The sequence below is a fragment of the Artibeus jamaicensis genome, unplaced genomic scaffold (assembly GCF_021234435.1).
Source record: "Artibeus jamaicensis isolate MK-2021 breed Jamaican fruit bat unplaced genomic scaffold, CSHL_Jam_final contig_64, whole genome shotgun sequence".
NCBI lineage: Eukaryota > Metazoa > Chordata > Mammalia > Chiroptera > Phyllostomidae > Artibeus > Artibeus jamaicensis.
Window position 1 is genome coordinate 2,427,981 of NW_026521911.1, and position 14,299 is coordinate 2,442,279.

Below are 14,299 nucleotides of genomic sequence, written 5' to 3' on the forward strand. Positions count from 1 at the left end.
TCCCTGCAGGCCAGTTCCCGGGTGGGGGGGGGGTGCACTAGAGGCAACCATACATTGACGTTTCTTCCCCCCTCTCCTTCCCTCTAAAGATAAATATATAAAATCTTTTTAAAAATCATACTATATTTGCCTTTTGTGATGGGATTATTGCACTTAGGATAACGTCAAGGTTCATCGATGTTGTAGCATGTGTCAGAATTTCATTCCTTTTTAAATCCTTACCTGAGGATATGCTTACTGATTTGGGGGTGGGGTGGAGGTGGACACACAGAGAAAGAAATAATAATCAGCTGCCTCCTGTATGCAACCTGACTGGGGATTGAACCTGCAATGTACGTATGTGCCCTGACTGGGAATCAAACCCATGACCTTTTGGTTGGCAGGATGACACCCAACCAACTGAATCACTGGCCAGGACCTCAGTCTATTTGTTTCGTTTGTTCATTTGTTTTGCTTTTTCACCACATAGTGAAAGCATACAATATTTATCTTCCTCTGTCTGACTTATTTCACTTAGTATAATACCCTCTAGGTCCATCCATGTTGTCACGAATGGCAAGGTTTCAATCTTTTTATGGCTAAGTAATATTCCACTATACAAACTACATATATATTACATTCTGCTTATCCATACACCCACTGATGAACACTTGGGTTGCTTCTCCCCTTGGGTTACTGTGAAAAATGCTGCTATAAATATGGGTATACCAAGTTTTAATTTTATAAAATGTACTTTTCAAAAAGAAGGAAACCGAAAACCCTAAGCAATTCTAAATGTCTGAAATGCAAGTGTTGGTTCTCAGAAACTCTAAATCATCTAAGTTTAGAAGCTAGACAGCAAATGAAAACATGGTAATTGACCCAACAGATTCTATAAAAATCAGTTTTAAACTAACAAGAGGAAAAGCTAAGATATAATCTGATTCAGGCCAGAGACCCCTCAAATGGCTCAGAAACTCTTGGCACCAAGGGCATCTAGAAAAAAGGGTAAAGAAAGTACTGAAAACAGAAGGACTGGATGAAAATTTGTTTTAAAATGTAAATGACACTCTGCTACATCCCCTTCTATTCCACACAGCCAGATCCCTCTCCATCCGCATCAAAATATTGGAGAATTATGCTATGAAAAAAGGAAAACAGAGGGTTTCTGGACTGGGGGATAAATATAAGGTACAGGGGCTAGAGTAAAAACGGTACTAAAAACAAGGAAATTAATCTATTTACTCTATATTACCTTCCAACCGCCTCTCCATTCAGCTCCTAGAAAGCTGGCAACTATGCTTATATTCTCCAGCAGGAAATCTGACCAGTAAAAAGACATAAAAGACCTTACATTAGAGACTGCCTCAAAAAAGAACTCAGATACACTGTCCTACAGAGAAGTCCCATAAACCCACACAAAAGTCCCATAAATCCACACAAGAGCTTAAAATCAAAGTTTTAGTGCTCAACTCTTTTGTTTTCTTGCACGGGGGCCCTACTAATCTCTGTATTGTTCCAATTTTAGTGTATGTTCTGCCAAAGTGAGCACAATGCTCAATTTTTAAATAGAAGCTGATAACCAAGAACTACTAGTTTTTTGAGGACCATATCAAACAAGAAATAGAGAAACTAAAATAGAGACATAAAGCAGTTTACCAAAAATGTACTGAAAAGAAAGTCATATATCTCATTAATATTCTCAAATAACACGAAGCTGGAAAAAAAACGATGCTACAGACAAGGAACAATGAGAAAACATGGAGCTCTTTGAAATAAAAATGATAGCAGAAATAAAACTTGACAGGATGGAAGAAAGTTAAGAAAATAATTTTTTAAATATTTTATTTATTTTTAGAGAGAGTAGAAGGGAACAAGAAAGAGAGGGAGAGAAACATCAATCTGTTTCCTTTTGCACTCCCTCAACCAGGGACCTGAGTTGAAACCCAGGCTTGCGCACTGACCAAGAATCGAACCAGCTACCTTTTAGTCTGCAGAATAACGCCAACTCACTGAGCCACACCAGTCAGGGTGAGAAATCTTTTGAGAATTAAATCAGAAAAATAAAGAAATAAAAAAAGAGGCAACATAAAAGATAAAATTAGAGGATCAATCCAGGAAGTCTAATACAAATTTCTGAGAGAACCGAAAATGGAGAAGAGGATATCATTCTAGTTAAGAAACTTTCCTGAAACTTAAGAATATTAGTTTCCAGTATGAAAGGACAAATACCTATTATTCATCACATAAAATAAAAACAGGTACATCATTATGAAAGATGAAAAGAAGAAGAGTCATAATGGCACTACTACAATCTACAAGGCAATACATTAATTCTAAACTCTACCAAACTTCCAGTGTAAGGGTTGTACAAATACATTTTCAGGTACATGAAGTCTCAAAAAAGTTCCTCCTTCCCTGGCTGGTAGCTCCTTAGATTGAGCTTGGGCCTGCAAATCAAAGGGTCGCCCGTTCAACTCCCAGTAAGGGCACATGACTGGGTTGTGGGCCAGTCATCAGATGGGGGTACCTGAGAGACAACCACACACTGATATTTCTCTCCCTCTCTTTCTCCTTCCCTTCTCTTCTCTCTAAAGATAAATAAATAAAATCCTTAAACAGACACACACACACAAACACACACAACCCTTCTTCCTGTCTTCCTTTCATTAGGAAACTACCTACTGCTGGATATAGTCAATGTAGTGAGGAAGTAAGCAAAGAAAAAAAAATGTAATCTGAGAAACAAGGAAGCCATCCAACATAAAGAGAAGGAAATCTTCAAACTGATGTTAAAGGTAGATCCCAAGTTAACAGGTGTACACCAATCATAGAGGATAACTTATATAAATAGAAAAGGTCAACCTTAGCTGAGCAGCTCAGTTGGTTAGAGCATCATCCCACAAGGTTGTGGGTTCAATCCCTGGTCAGGGCGACAATTGAGAATCAACCAATGAATGCATAAATAAGTGGAATGAAAAATCGGTATCTCTCTCTCTACCTCTCTCTCTCCCTCCCTCCTTCCCTCTCTCTCACATCAATAAAATTAAAGAGAGAGAGAAAGAGAGAGAGAGAGAAAGAAAGACAGGCAGAAACAGAGATGTCCTAAGGAAATCAAACTGAGGGAAAACCTGATACATTCCTTACACTGAAAGGCGATTTACAGTGTTGGTAGAATTTTGGAATGAATGAATGGTATGCATATAAATTAAACAAAGGAAAGAAGCAAGTTAAATAATAACACTAAGGAAAACAAAAACTATGCAAGAATATAAGTTAATCAGTACACTACATGGCTCAGCTGTGAATACCATTTACCTAACAATAATGTAAAGATTAAATATCAATCTAACCAAAACGTATAAAATCTATATTTAGAGGATGGGGTAAATAACATACCAGGTCAGTATTATTCTATCAGAAATGAAAAAAGCTTAAAACAGTTAAACAAACTGTCCAAGATCACACTGTAAATACTGGGGTCAGGATTAGAACCATAGCCTGATTTGATTGTCTCTGGAGCTGTCTTTCTATATACTGCCTCCCCAAGAAAGAAAAGCTTCATACTATATAGCATAGGAATAGATTTGAGAATTTCAAAACAGGGAAGTTTGATATTAAAAACTATAAAATGTGTTTTACTTAATACCAAATGTGTTTGATATTAAAAACTACAAAATGTGTATAGCTTTTAAGTCTTCTAGACCTAGAAGAAATTTAAGTGTAGTCCGATTTAACTGTCACAGCCAAGAACAGCCTAAGGAGACCTAACATGTAAATGAAATACAGTATCCCAAATGGGATTTTAAAACAGAAAAAAGACATTAGATAAAAATGTTTAAATCTAAATAAAATACGACCAAGAGACTGAGCCCCTAATCCTTTCTCATCCACCACGGCCAGGCCTGTTCTCTTCTCCGAGAATGTATTACTAATAAAACCTTGCTTCCATGCTAAATATATAAATTATAAACTTAGGTTAATAATAATATATCGGTATTGGTTTATTAATTGTAAAAATGTACATGTGAGATGTTAACTATGGAAGAAACTGGGTGTAGAGTTTATGGAAACTCTATTACCTCTGTAATTTGTCTGTAAGTCTAAAACTATTCTATAACAAAAATTTTATTCAACAAATAGAATGGGAAAGCTCTCTATGTACTAATATTAACAGTGTACCCTAAATATTAGGGTACACTGTTAAGTGGAAAAAGCAAGGTGCAGAATAAAGTTTGATACATCTTATGTAAGGGGAAAAAGAAATTACATTCACACTTGCTTTTGTCTGCATCAAGACATCCCAGAATATACACAAAGGGAGGGGGTAGATGAGAAATGGGGTCATAGGAACAGGGGTGATACTACATTTTCTCAGAGTATATCTTTTTATATAATTTTAATTTGTAAAATATATGATTGAATTACCCATTAAAAACAAAGTTGAGGAGGAAAAAAGCAGTCCAGTTTAAAGCCTTATGAGAAATGGATTAGATGATTTCTCAAAGTCTCTTCTACCTATGGAACATTCTAATGAAAGAAATTCAACTAAAGGTGCTCAAAGTATTAGCCATATTTGTAATGTGCCTTCAGTAAAACTCCATGCTCTCCTGTCACTTCTCTGTACCTTTTAATTCTACTTTTCTTTTTCAAAATTTATTTAATAATTGTTGTTCAAGTACAGTTTTCTGTCTTTTACTCCCATCCCAGCCCTCCCCCCTAGTGTTCCCCACCTCCCTCCCATTTCCACCTTAGTGGCCCCTTAGTTTTTGTCCATGTGTCCTTTATACTAGTTTCTGTAAACCCTTCCCCCTTTCCCCTGAAATTCCCTCCCCTCTCCCCTCTGGTCTCTGTCAGCCTGTTCTCTATTTGAGTGTCTTTGGTTATATTTTGCTTGCTTATTTGTTTTGCTGTTTAGGTTCCTGTTAAAGGTGAGATCATATGGTATTTGTCTTTCATAATTCTACTTTTCAAAGCAGCTGTACTCATCACACTATATTATATTAGGTATTTTATATTTCTTCCCTCAATGAAATGTAAATTTCTTTAGAGTAGGTTCTACCAAACAACTTGACAGAAGAAGAGTTTTTGGTTAACATTTGTTAAATTAAAATATATGCTGAGTACTTCTCATATGCCAAGCACTCTTGTAATGTTTTATACTTACTAACTAGTTTAATCTTTACAATAAATTTACATGATAGGAACCAGACAATGGTGGTTCGATTCCCAGTCAGGGCACATGCCTGGGTTGCAGGCTGGTTCCCTGCAGGCCAGTTCCCAGCAGGGGATGCACAAAAGGCAACCATACACTGATGTTTCCCTCCCTCTCTCCTTCCCTTTCCCTCTAAAGATAAATAAAATCTTAAAAAAAAATTTACATGATAGGCCCTATTATCTTTATTTTTAGATAAAGAAACTGAAACATGGCCCTGGTCAGGTAGTTCAGTTGGTTAGAGAGCCATCCCTCTACTCCAAGGTTGCAGGTTCCATCTCCCATCAGGGCATATATAAGAATCAAACAATGAATGTGTAAAGTAAGTAGAACAAACCAATGTTTTTTTTTTTCTCTCTCTCTCTCTCACATCCCCCAAATCAATAAATACAATTTTTTAAAAAAGAGGTAGAAACATAAAGAGGCCAAATAATTTGCCCAAGGTCAGTGGCCAGTGCTAAAATATGAAACCCAGACTCTGTGCTATTAATCACTAGCTCCACTGTTAAAAGTCTTCAAAAGAATATGGAAAACATTCCCCTTGATTGTCCTAACTTGCAATATGAAACAGCAATATAAATGGCTTGGTATATCTAACCCAGTAATTCTCAAAGTATGAATTTTTGACCCCAAAGACACCTTCAGAGGATCCACTCCCTCCTGGGTGGTCAAAACAATTCTCATAATTATTAAGATATTATTTAGCTTTCCCACTCTCATTCTTTCATGAATATACAGTGGAGTTTCCGAGTCTACATGACATGTGATATTATAACAGACTGAATGCAGAAACAACTTTAAGAATCCAAGTATCTCCTACTAAGTCAGACATTAAAGAAATTTGCAAATATGTAAAAAGTGCTACTCTCACTTAATTTTGTCTGGAAATAAGTTTTCTTCCATTAAAAATGATCAGATTAATAAGTAATAGGCTAAATACTATTACGTTTAAGTAAATGAAATATTTAAAAATTTTCTCAGTTAACTTTCAATACAGTAAATATTGATGTAAGTCACATAAACAAAGCTCTTCAGAGGCCTCAACAATGTTATCACATAACCAACACCTAAGAAAAAGTTTAAGATCACTGATCTAGCCAATCTAAAGTGTTCATTACTCCAGGTCGAGTTAAAAGAACAGATGTATCCTTGGCCAGTGTGGCTCATATGGTTGGAGTATGACTGCCTAAACCAAAAGGTCACAGGTTTAGGGCACATGCCTGAGATTGTTGGTCAGTCTCTGGTCTGGGAACATATGGGAGGCAACTTATCTAAGTTTCTCTCACATGCATGTTTCTCTCTACCCCTCCCTTTCTCTCTCCCTCCCTCTTCCTCTCTCTGGAATTAAAAAAAAAAAAAGTCATATACCATGAAAAATAAGCAGTACTAGATAGAGTAGTAGGCCAGGTATGTGCTTCTCACTGATAACAGTTCTTAGGTTATAACTGATAACATTTGTTTATAGTAATAACCTACTGTAAACCAAAATGACATTCTTAAACATACCCCTGCATTTCAAGAAGATAGTGACAGGTAGTAAAAAAAAAAAAAAAAAAAAGAGAGAGATTCCTCAAAGAAAGTTCAGATTCAGATTGTGTATTTCAACACAATTCCTTTATTAAACTATGTAAACTACTGAAATATAAAGAAACTGTAAGTTTACAGGGAGATTGATTAACAAGACTGATGTCACTGATTCAATCTGAAGCTTCATGTACTAAAACGACTTATCTTAATTTTAAAACACAGAATCTTAAATTCTTTAAAGATTTTGTTTATTTATTTTTAGAGAGAGGGGAAGGGAAAAAGAAAGGGAGAGAAATATCGATTGGTTGTTTTTCACCCATGCACAGACTGGGGGAACTGCACAACCCAGGCCTGTGTCCCAACTAGGAATCCAACTGAGGTGACCTTTCATTTTGTGATCCAACTGAAACACACCAGTCAGGGCCGAACCTTAAATTTTTAAGCTAAATAAAACAGTCTACTTCATATCAGTTCCCAGAATATGCTTTTAATATATCACTTGACATATGATGCAGTGCTACCCTAGTAACAAATAATTTAGCAATAGCTTTAACAAAATAAAACTAATTTTGCTCAACTCTAAAAAAGTACAAAATCTTGGCCAGTCCTTTTTTTTTTTTAACGAAATGTTGAAGACTATAAATTATTCAGTTCCCTGCACTCCTGTGTATCTGCAGTATCCTTACATACAATCAAATAATGTAAGCATAAAATGTTACTATTAAACTATTAACTTTATAAGGAAGAAAATGTAGACCTTTCTGTAGAAGAGATTAATACGGCCTACTAAAGATTAATAAAAGTAACCAGCTTTGGTTACTTTTAGATTCAACAATGATTCATTCCCCAAATATTTCTAAGTACCTACTACAACCTTGGCACTATACTAGGTACTAGGTATACAATGAACAAAAAAATAATAGTTTTTAATTTTCATGGGACTTGCATTCTGCTGTGGAAAACAGACAAAAACAAACACATAAAAATAAGAATTATAAATGTGGAAATGCTATTTGGGAGACAAACAAGGCTTTGAAACATAATAGTCTTTGAAGCTGAATGTGGAATCCTAAAACCTGAAGATAAATAATCATGAAGAGTTACATCAAGATGGCATGGATTCTACAGACCTTTGCTAATATACAAGAAAACTACAGACACTGCCCATAAAAAGAGATCAACCTTTCATTGTCAAACCCACTGGATGGCATTGTTTAGCAACATAGTATCCTCAAAAAGATTTTAACCTCACAGTTTCACAGAGTTAAAAAGCATGTAAACAATCCTAAAATAATTCTAAAAGGAGCCTAAGAAGACAGACAGGACAACTAAATGTAATGTGTAATCCTGAAATGTTCATTAATTGTAACAAATGTGCCATACTAATGTAAAATATTAATAATATGGAAAACTGGGTGGGGCTACATGGGAACCCTCTGCATGATCTCAATTTTTCTATAAATCTAAAACTGTTCTATAAAATAAAGTCTATTTTTAAAAAAATCTAAGGTGAATCCAAGAATGGGGAAGGAGAGGACTTAAAGACTTAAAAAGAAAAAGAAAAAAAGAAATAAGAAGCCATAACACTGTAATATGAATTAGAACATAAATATTTAAGAAATTCAAAGCAAACCTGCAGATACTAGTATAATCTCTATGCATACTAAAATCTTTCTAGGACAAATATTAATGGATTTTTCATGAAAACTAAATAGCTCTGCATCGCAACATGAGGCAGGCAATAACATCCCTAGAGTGTACAATATGCACTTTAGATTCTATTTATCAATAATGATCAATAGGATATATTTTACATATGGCACCGTCCTGAAATTGCCATGAAATACCTCAACAAAGATCAATAGGTCTCACCTATTAAGTAGGTCTCTTACATAGGTCTCACCAAGTTACTTAAAGAAACAAGCGTATACTTAGTTCAGGAAAATTCATAAGCAAAGAGCAGACTACATTTTTTCCTTGGTTGGGGTGAGGGAAAAGATTATGTATGAAAGGAGAAAAATAATTTCTCAGGTCCAACTGGAAGTGATTTTGCAACTAGTATTAACCTAGTTAGTATTAGTATATAAGTACTAATATACTGAACTCTGAACTTTATCAGTTATCTTCTTTCCAATCAAAAGATAACAAACGTTTTGCTATAACTTAACCTGAGACATAGTGCCTAACTCAACGTTTGATGACTAACCTCTCAATGACAATTTTTTAAATGGTCGTGAAGTGTGAGAAAAACAAAGGATGACAATCTCTAAATTGCCAAGTATCAAGTCTTGCATAATGCAGCATAAAATTGGAATTACCACAAGAAGTAATTTTAGAGACAGCCATCACAAAATTAGGATCTTGTATCTAATACAAACTATAGGCGACTGCAGAAGCCTGACCAGGTCAATGAGCTAACAATTTCACTTACCAGATACTATGAAATATAAACCATAAAAGTCATTTAGCGGAAGCAGTATTACATATTTAAATCTAATTAGAAAACTAGATGATGAATCGATTCCTACTCTACTCCAATACTCTCTAACTCCAAAGATGTTCGTTATTCTCAAGCCTTGTCTCACAGGAATCATAAACATACAATTGGAAAATACTCAAGAAATGGAATAATTTACATTTCCCCAGTAATTCCTGTCTGCACCACCATGAGGAGAATCAGACACTGCTTCATGTTGAAAGGAGAGGTGAGATGTGAAAAATTCCAAGTAAAACGATCATGACATAGCATCTGGCAGAGATCGGGAAAGCATCAACACCGCCAAAAGAATTGTCAGGGTTGAAAGTGAAGTGGAGAAAATGAGGTTTTCCAACAAGCCAGAGCCCAAACCAAGGGGGAAAAATCGCCACTGCCGCCGCTACCCCCGTCCCCCACCCCCAACCACTCCATCCTCAAGTCGCCTCCAATTCAGATCTATACCCACCCGGGTGAAAACCATTCAAGAATTTTATACGACCTCCACCTCCATTAGATTCGCACTTCTCAGGGTCAAGCCTCCAGGGAAAACAACGCCCAGATCCCCTCCTTGCCCAAGGTTGAAAGAGGGCTGGTTCCCCGTTCTCTGGAATGGGACTGGCCGCGGTGGGCCTCCAAGAGCTAACAAACTGGGATATGAGCAAGGAACAAGGGTGGGGCTCAAGGAAGGGGGCTGGGGTGGGGAGACCAAGGCGACAGGAGGAAGAAAGGGATGGACAAGAGGCTGGGCGGGGTGGGGACCGGGGAGGGCAGATCGACGGAAAAGGGCCGAGCTGCGGGGAAAGGAGACGCCGGAGTCGGGACGAAAAGGTCAAAATCCGACCAAAAGATCGATCAAGGCGAAGGAAACCCGGGCAAGGGTAGGAGATGGAACCGAGAGCAAAGGCGAGGCCGGCAGGAGCCTCCGCGGACAGAACAGCCGCACTGGGGGCGGTGCGGGGAAGCTGAGGCCAGCTGCCAGGAGTGGGGGAACCACTCACTCACCGCTCTGCTCTCCGAGGAACACCAGCTTGAATTTCCTCAGCGGATTCCCGAAGTCTCCGCCCGCGGACATGATGGAGCCGGAGGAGCTACCGCCGCCTCAGCCCAGAGACCTCCCGGACCGACACTGCTCCAACCGGCTGATGAAAAGGGCTCAAGGAAGGACGGGCACCGAGCTTTCTCGGCCCCTGCAGGGCCCGGCGGCGGAGCAAGGCTGGGGGGCAGGACTGCTTTCCACAGACAAGCAACTGTCGCCGCCGCCTCCCCGCGGAGTCGCCTAGCACAGAGCGAGGCCCACGGCTGGGTAGGGAAGGAGCGTGGTTTCGGAAGAAGCCTAGCAGTATGCTCTGGATTCCCAAGGCTAGCGCCGTTTCGTTTTCAGCACCCGGCACGGATACTGAGGTGAGAGGCTGAGGGTGGCGGAGCTGGAGCCGCAGACGTCTGGGACCTTTGACACGCAGCGCCTCAGCTCCCACAGCACCCGCCGCCGCCGCCACCGCCGCAGCCCAATCTGCTGAGTGCGCGTGCCTCTGGCGCGGCACTGGGCGAGCCGGGCGCGAGCCTGCCGCCCCGCCGGCCATTGGCGTGCAGGCGTGCGTGCGTGCGCGTGCGCGTGCGCGTCGCAGCCAGCGTCATCCTGCTTTTTCCTGCTCTCCCTGCTCTCCCGCGCAGCTGAGACTAAGACTTGTTTGCTTTCGACTTGCGTCAGTGGAGGTTAAGAGGAGGCGGGGCGCAACCCGGGAGAAGTGTGGAGGGAATGGAATACGGGGTCGAGTACGTCACTTACGTGATGAGCCAATCGGGAGAGAGAAGAGGCGGGACGCAACAGGAGTGAGGTGGCGGAGCGAGAGCGCGCCTGGCTCTCGCTCGCCGGAAGGCCGCCTACGGTGTCTGCAAAGGGAAACGTGGTGCGTCACAGCCTGAGGGAGGGGAAGGAAGGTGTGGCAAAGGCGGGGCGGGAATGGAAGTGGAATTGCCCAGCAAGGTACACATGTGGTCAGGGAGCTGATATGTGTACTATGTTCCTCTATCTGGATCTCAGCCTGCTTCACATTTCTCAGATCTGCCCTTCACCCTTGCACCTACCTACCTTCTCCCTGTTCTTTCTTATAAATCGTCACAGGATAACTTGCTAGGTACATTCTCAGCTGTTGCTCGCAGGAGTTTAACTGCCAGAAGCAGGGGCCTCCCCACTTCTGCAGATGAGGAAACTAAAGCTCAAAGGAAGGAAATGACTTTACAGAGGCCACAGAGACAAAGTAGAGCCCAGGTTTTGTCTGCCCTACCCGCCACCCGCCCCAATGAAACGGCAACCTCTTTATTATAAGCGAATCACTCCCCTGGTTTGACCTGACTTGGTTTTATGTTATTAGTCTTTGTTCCTCAGATATTGACAGCTCCAGGAGGCTCCCACCTTCTCCTTTGCCATCACTAAAAGCAAAGCTTTCACTGCACAGGTGGTGAAATGGAGGCACACATAGAGGGGTGGAGGGGAAACTTTGCAAAAAGGTCACGCAATAAATTAGAGGTAGAGCCTGATTGACCCCAAATATGACGGAAGGGGATGTTTTAAAGATCACCTGTTCCTCCTAAAGCAGGGCTTCTAAATTGGCTATAGGTGGACCTCCCTTAAATTAGACATTTGAAACATGCATTTTTCTTTGGAGAGAATCCATAGTTTTCAGCAGATTTTCAACCCAGTTCATGACCCAAAATATGAAGGTTTGTGTCACAGCCAAAAGGAGCCTAAGGAGACATGACAACTAAGTGAAATGTGGATATAACATGACAACTGAACATAAGTTGTTTTTTTTTTAATTTAGTTATTTTTCAAGTAGTTTTCTGTCTATTTCTCCCATCCCAGCCCGCCCTGCCCCTTGCTCCCCACCTCCTTCCCATATCCACCCCCCTTAGTTATTGTCCCTGTGTTCTTTATACTTGTTCCTCTAAATCCCTCCCATTTTTTCCCCTTAAATTCCCTCCCCTCTCCCCTCTGGTTGCTGTCCTCTTGTTCTCTATTGCAGTGTCTTTGTTTTTATTTTGCTTGCTTATTTGTTGAACATAAGTTTTAAGTTGAGTGGGATCCTGGAATAGAAGAAGAACATTAGGGAAAAAAAGGAAATATGAATAAAAAAGGAAATCTAATAAAAAAAACAGTTGTCAGTTGTTGAGCTGATAACCATTTAACAATATTGGTTCATTAACTGTAACATGTACTAATGTAAGATAATAGAAGAACCTGGTGAAGAGGTATATGGGAACTTTCTGTAACATCTACTCAATTTTTCTGTAAATCTGAAACTTTAAAAAACAAACCCTATTAATAAAAAAGAATAAATAAATGGTTAAGAATCACTGAATTAGAGAATTTTGTATCCACATTTCACCATGCTTCAGCCACACCTCACCATGCTCTGGGATAGCATCCAAAAAAGTAATCTCTGCCCTTGAAGAGGACACTTAAAAACAGGTATCAAAAATACTTTCCAAGTGAATTAAAAAAACTCCTTATTTTTGTAGATAGCGTGTTACCATATCCAAAGTACATTTATATACATTTTCTCATTACTCGGGGATTATTATTTACTTAGCTATAGAAATGGCAGAATCAAATAAGTGCCTTCTCAAACTAAGAATAAATTGCTAAACTAGAATCAATTAAAGGGAGGAACAGAGTTCATAAAATGTCATCTATTCTGGGCTATCAAGACAACAGTTATTTTCTCAAACCATCTTCTCTCAGCTAAGTGGCAGAAAGAATTTGGAACATGCATCTAAAATAAAATGGTAAAAATCTGAGTTGTGCTATACACATTTGATTTATTTTTCTATTTATTGATTGGGGAGTGAGAGAGAGAAAAATATTGATTTGTTGTTCCACTTAGTGATTCATTCATTGCTTGATTCTTGTATGTTCCCTGTCTGGGGATCCAACCCACAACCTTGGCATATTAGGACGATGCTCTAACTGAGATGCCGAGCCATGGCAAGTGAACACTGGATTTTTTTATATTTGTTCTTAAAAGTAGCTTGTCAGGTTTTGGAGGGCTTTCCCAACCAATAAACCAGAACCCTGCCTGGCACACACAAAGAACAATAAATGCCAAGAGACTATTTACAAAGAAAAGCTCTTGCAAACAATAATAGTTTTTTTTTTCTCTGATGGGTACCAGGTTTTCCTTGTTTCCTGAAAAAAATTTTTAAAGATTCTATTTATTATGTTTAGAGAGAGAGGAAGGAGGGGAAAGGAGGGGGAAAAAGGAAGAGAAATATTGATTGGTTGCCTCCCACACACCTGCAACTGGGGACCTGGCCTGAAACCCAGGCAAGTACCCTGCCTGACCAAGAATGGAATCCACGACCTTTCCTAGGCTGCGTTCAATCCAATGAGGCACACCAACCAGAGATTAAATAACTTTTTAAGTATATTTTATTGATTATGCTATTACAGTTGTCCCATTTTTTCTCCCCTTTATTCTCCTCTGCCTGGTGTTCCTATTTCCTCCAGCATTCCCCCCATCTTAGTTCATGTCCATGGTAGTACATATAAGTTCTTTGGCTTCTCCATTTTCTATTCTATTCTTAACCTCCCCCTGTCTATTTTCTACCTACCATATATGCTTCTTATTCCCTGTACCTCTCCCCACTGACAACCCTCCCTGTGATCCTCATTTCTGTAATTCTGTTCCTGTTCTACTTGTATGCTTTGTTTTGTTTTATTTTATTTTTATAGGTTTGGTTGTTGATAGTTGTGAGTTTGTCATCATTTTACTGTTACAGGTTTGATTTTCTTCTTATTCTTAGATAAGTCCCTTTAACATTTCATATAAGGGCTTGGTGATGATGAACTCCTTTAACTTGACCTTATCTGGGAAGCACTTTATCTGCCCTTCCATTCTAAATGAAAGCTTTACTGGATAGAGTAATCTTGGATGTAGGTCCTTGCTTTTCATGACTTTGAATATTACTTCCTGGCCCCTTCTTGCCTATAAGGTTCTTTTTGAGAAATCATCTGATAGTCTTATGGAAACTCCTTTGTAGGTAACTGTCTCCTTTTCTCTTGCTGCTTCTAAGATTCTCTCCTTATTTTTAATTTTGGGTAA

At 39.3% G+C, this 14,299-nt stretch overlaps 1 protein-coding gene and 1 pseudogene across 2 annotated transcripts in view; both read right to left on the minus strand.

Moving 5' to 3' along the window:
• Window positions 1-10,698, minus strand: part of RAB6A (RAB6A, member RAS oncogene family) — a 66,206-nt gene extending 55,508 nt beyond the window's left edge. For both annotated transcript variants that reach the window (XM_037148640.2, XM_037148641.2), the window contains exon 1: window positions 10,200-10,698. In XM_037148640.2, the coding sequence (XP_037004535.1) occupies window positions 10,200-10,269 (70 nt within the window). In that variant the 5' untranslated portion in view covers window positions 10,270-10,698. The remainder of the gene's footprint in view (window positions 1-10,199) is intronic.
• On the minus strand, window positions 1,435-1,531 carry LOC119051761 (uncharacterized; annotated as a pseudogene).
• Window positions 10,699-14,299: the final 3,601 nt, after the last annotated feature.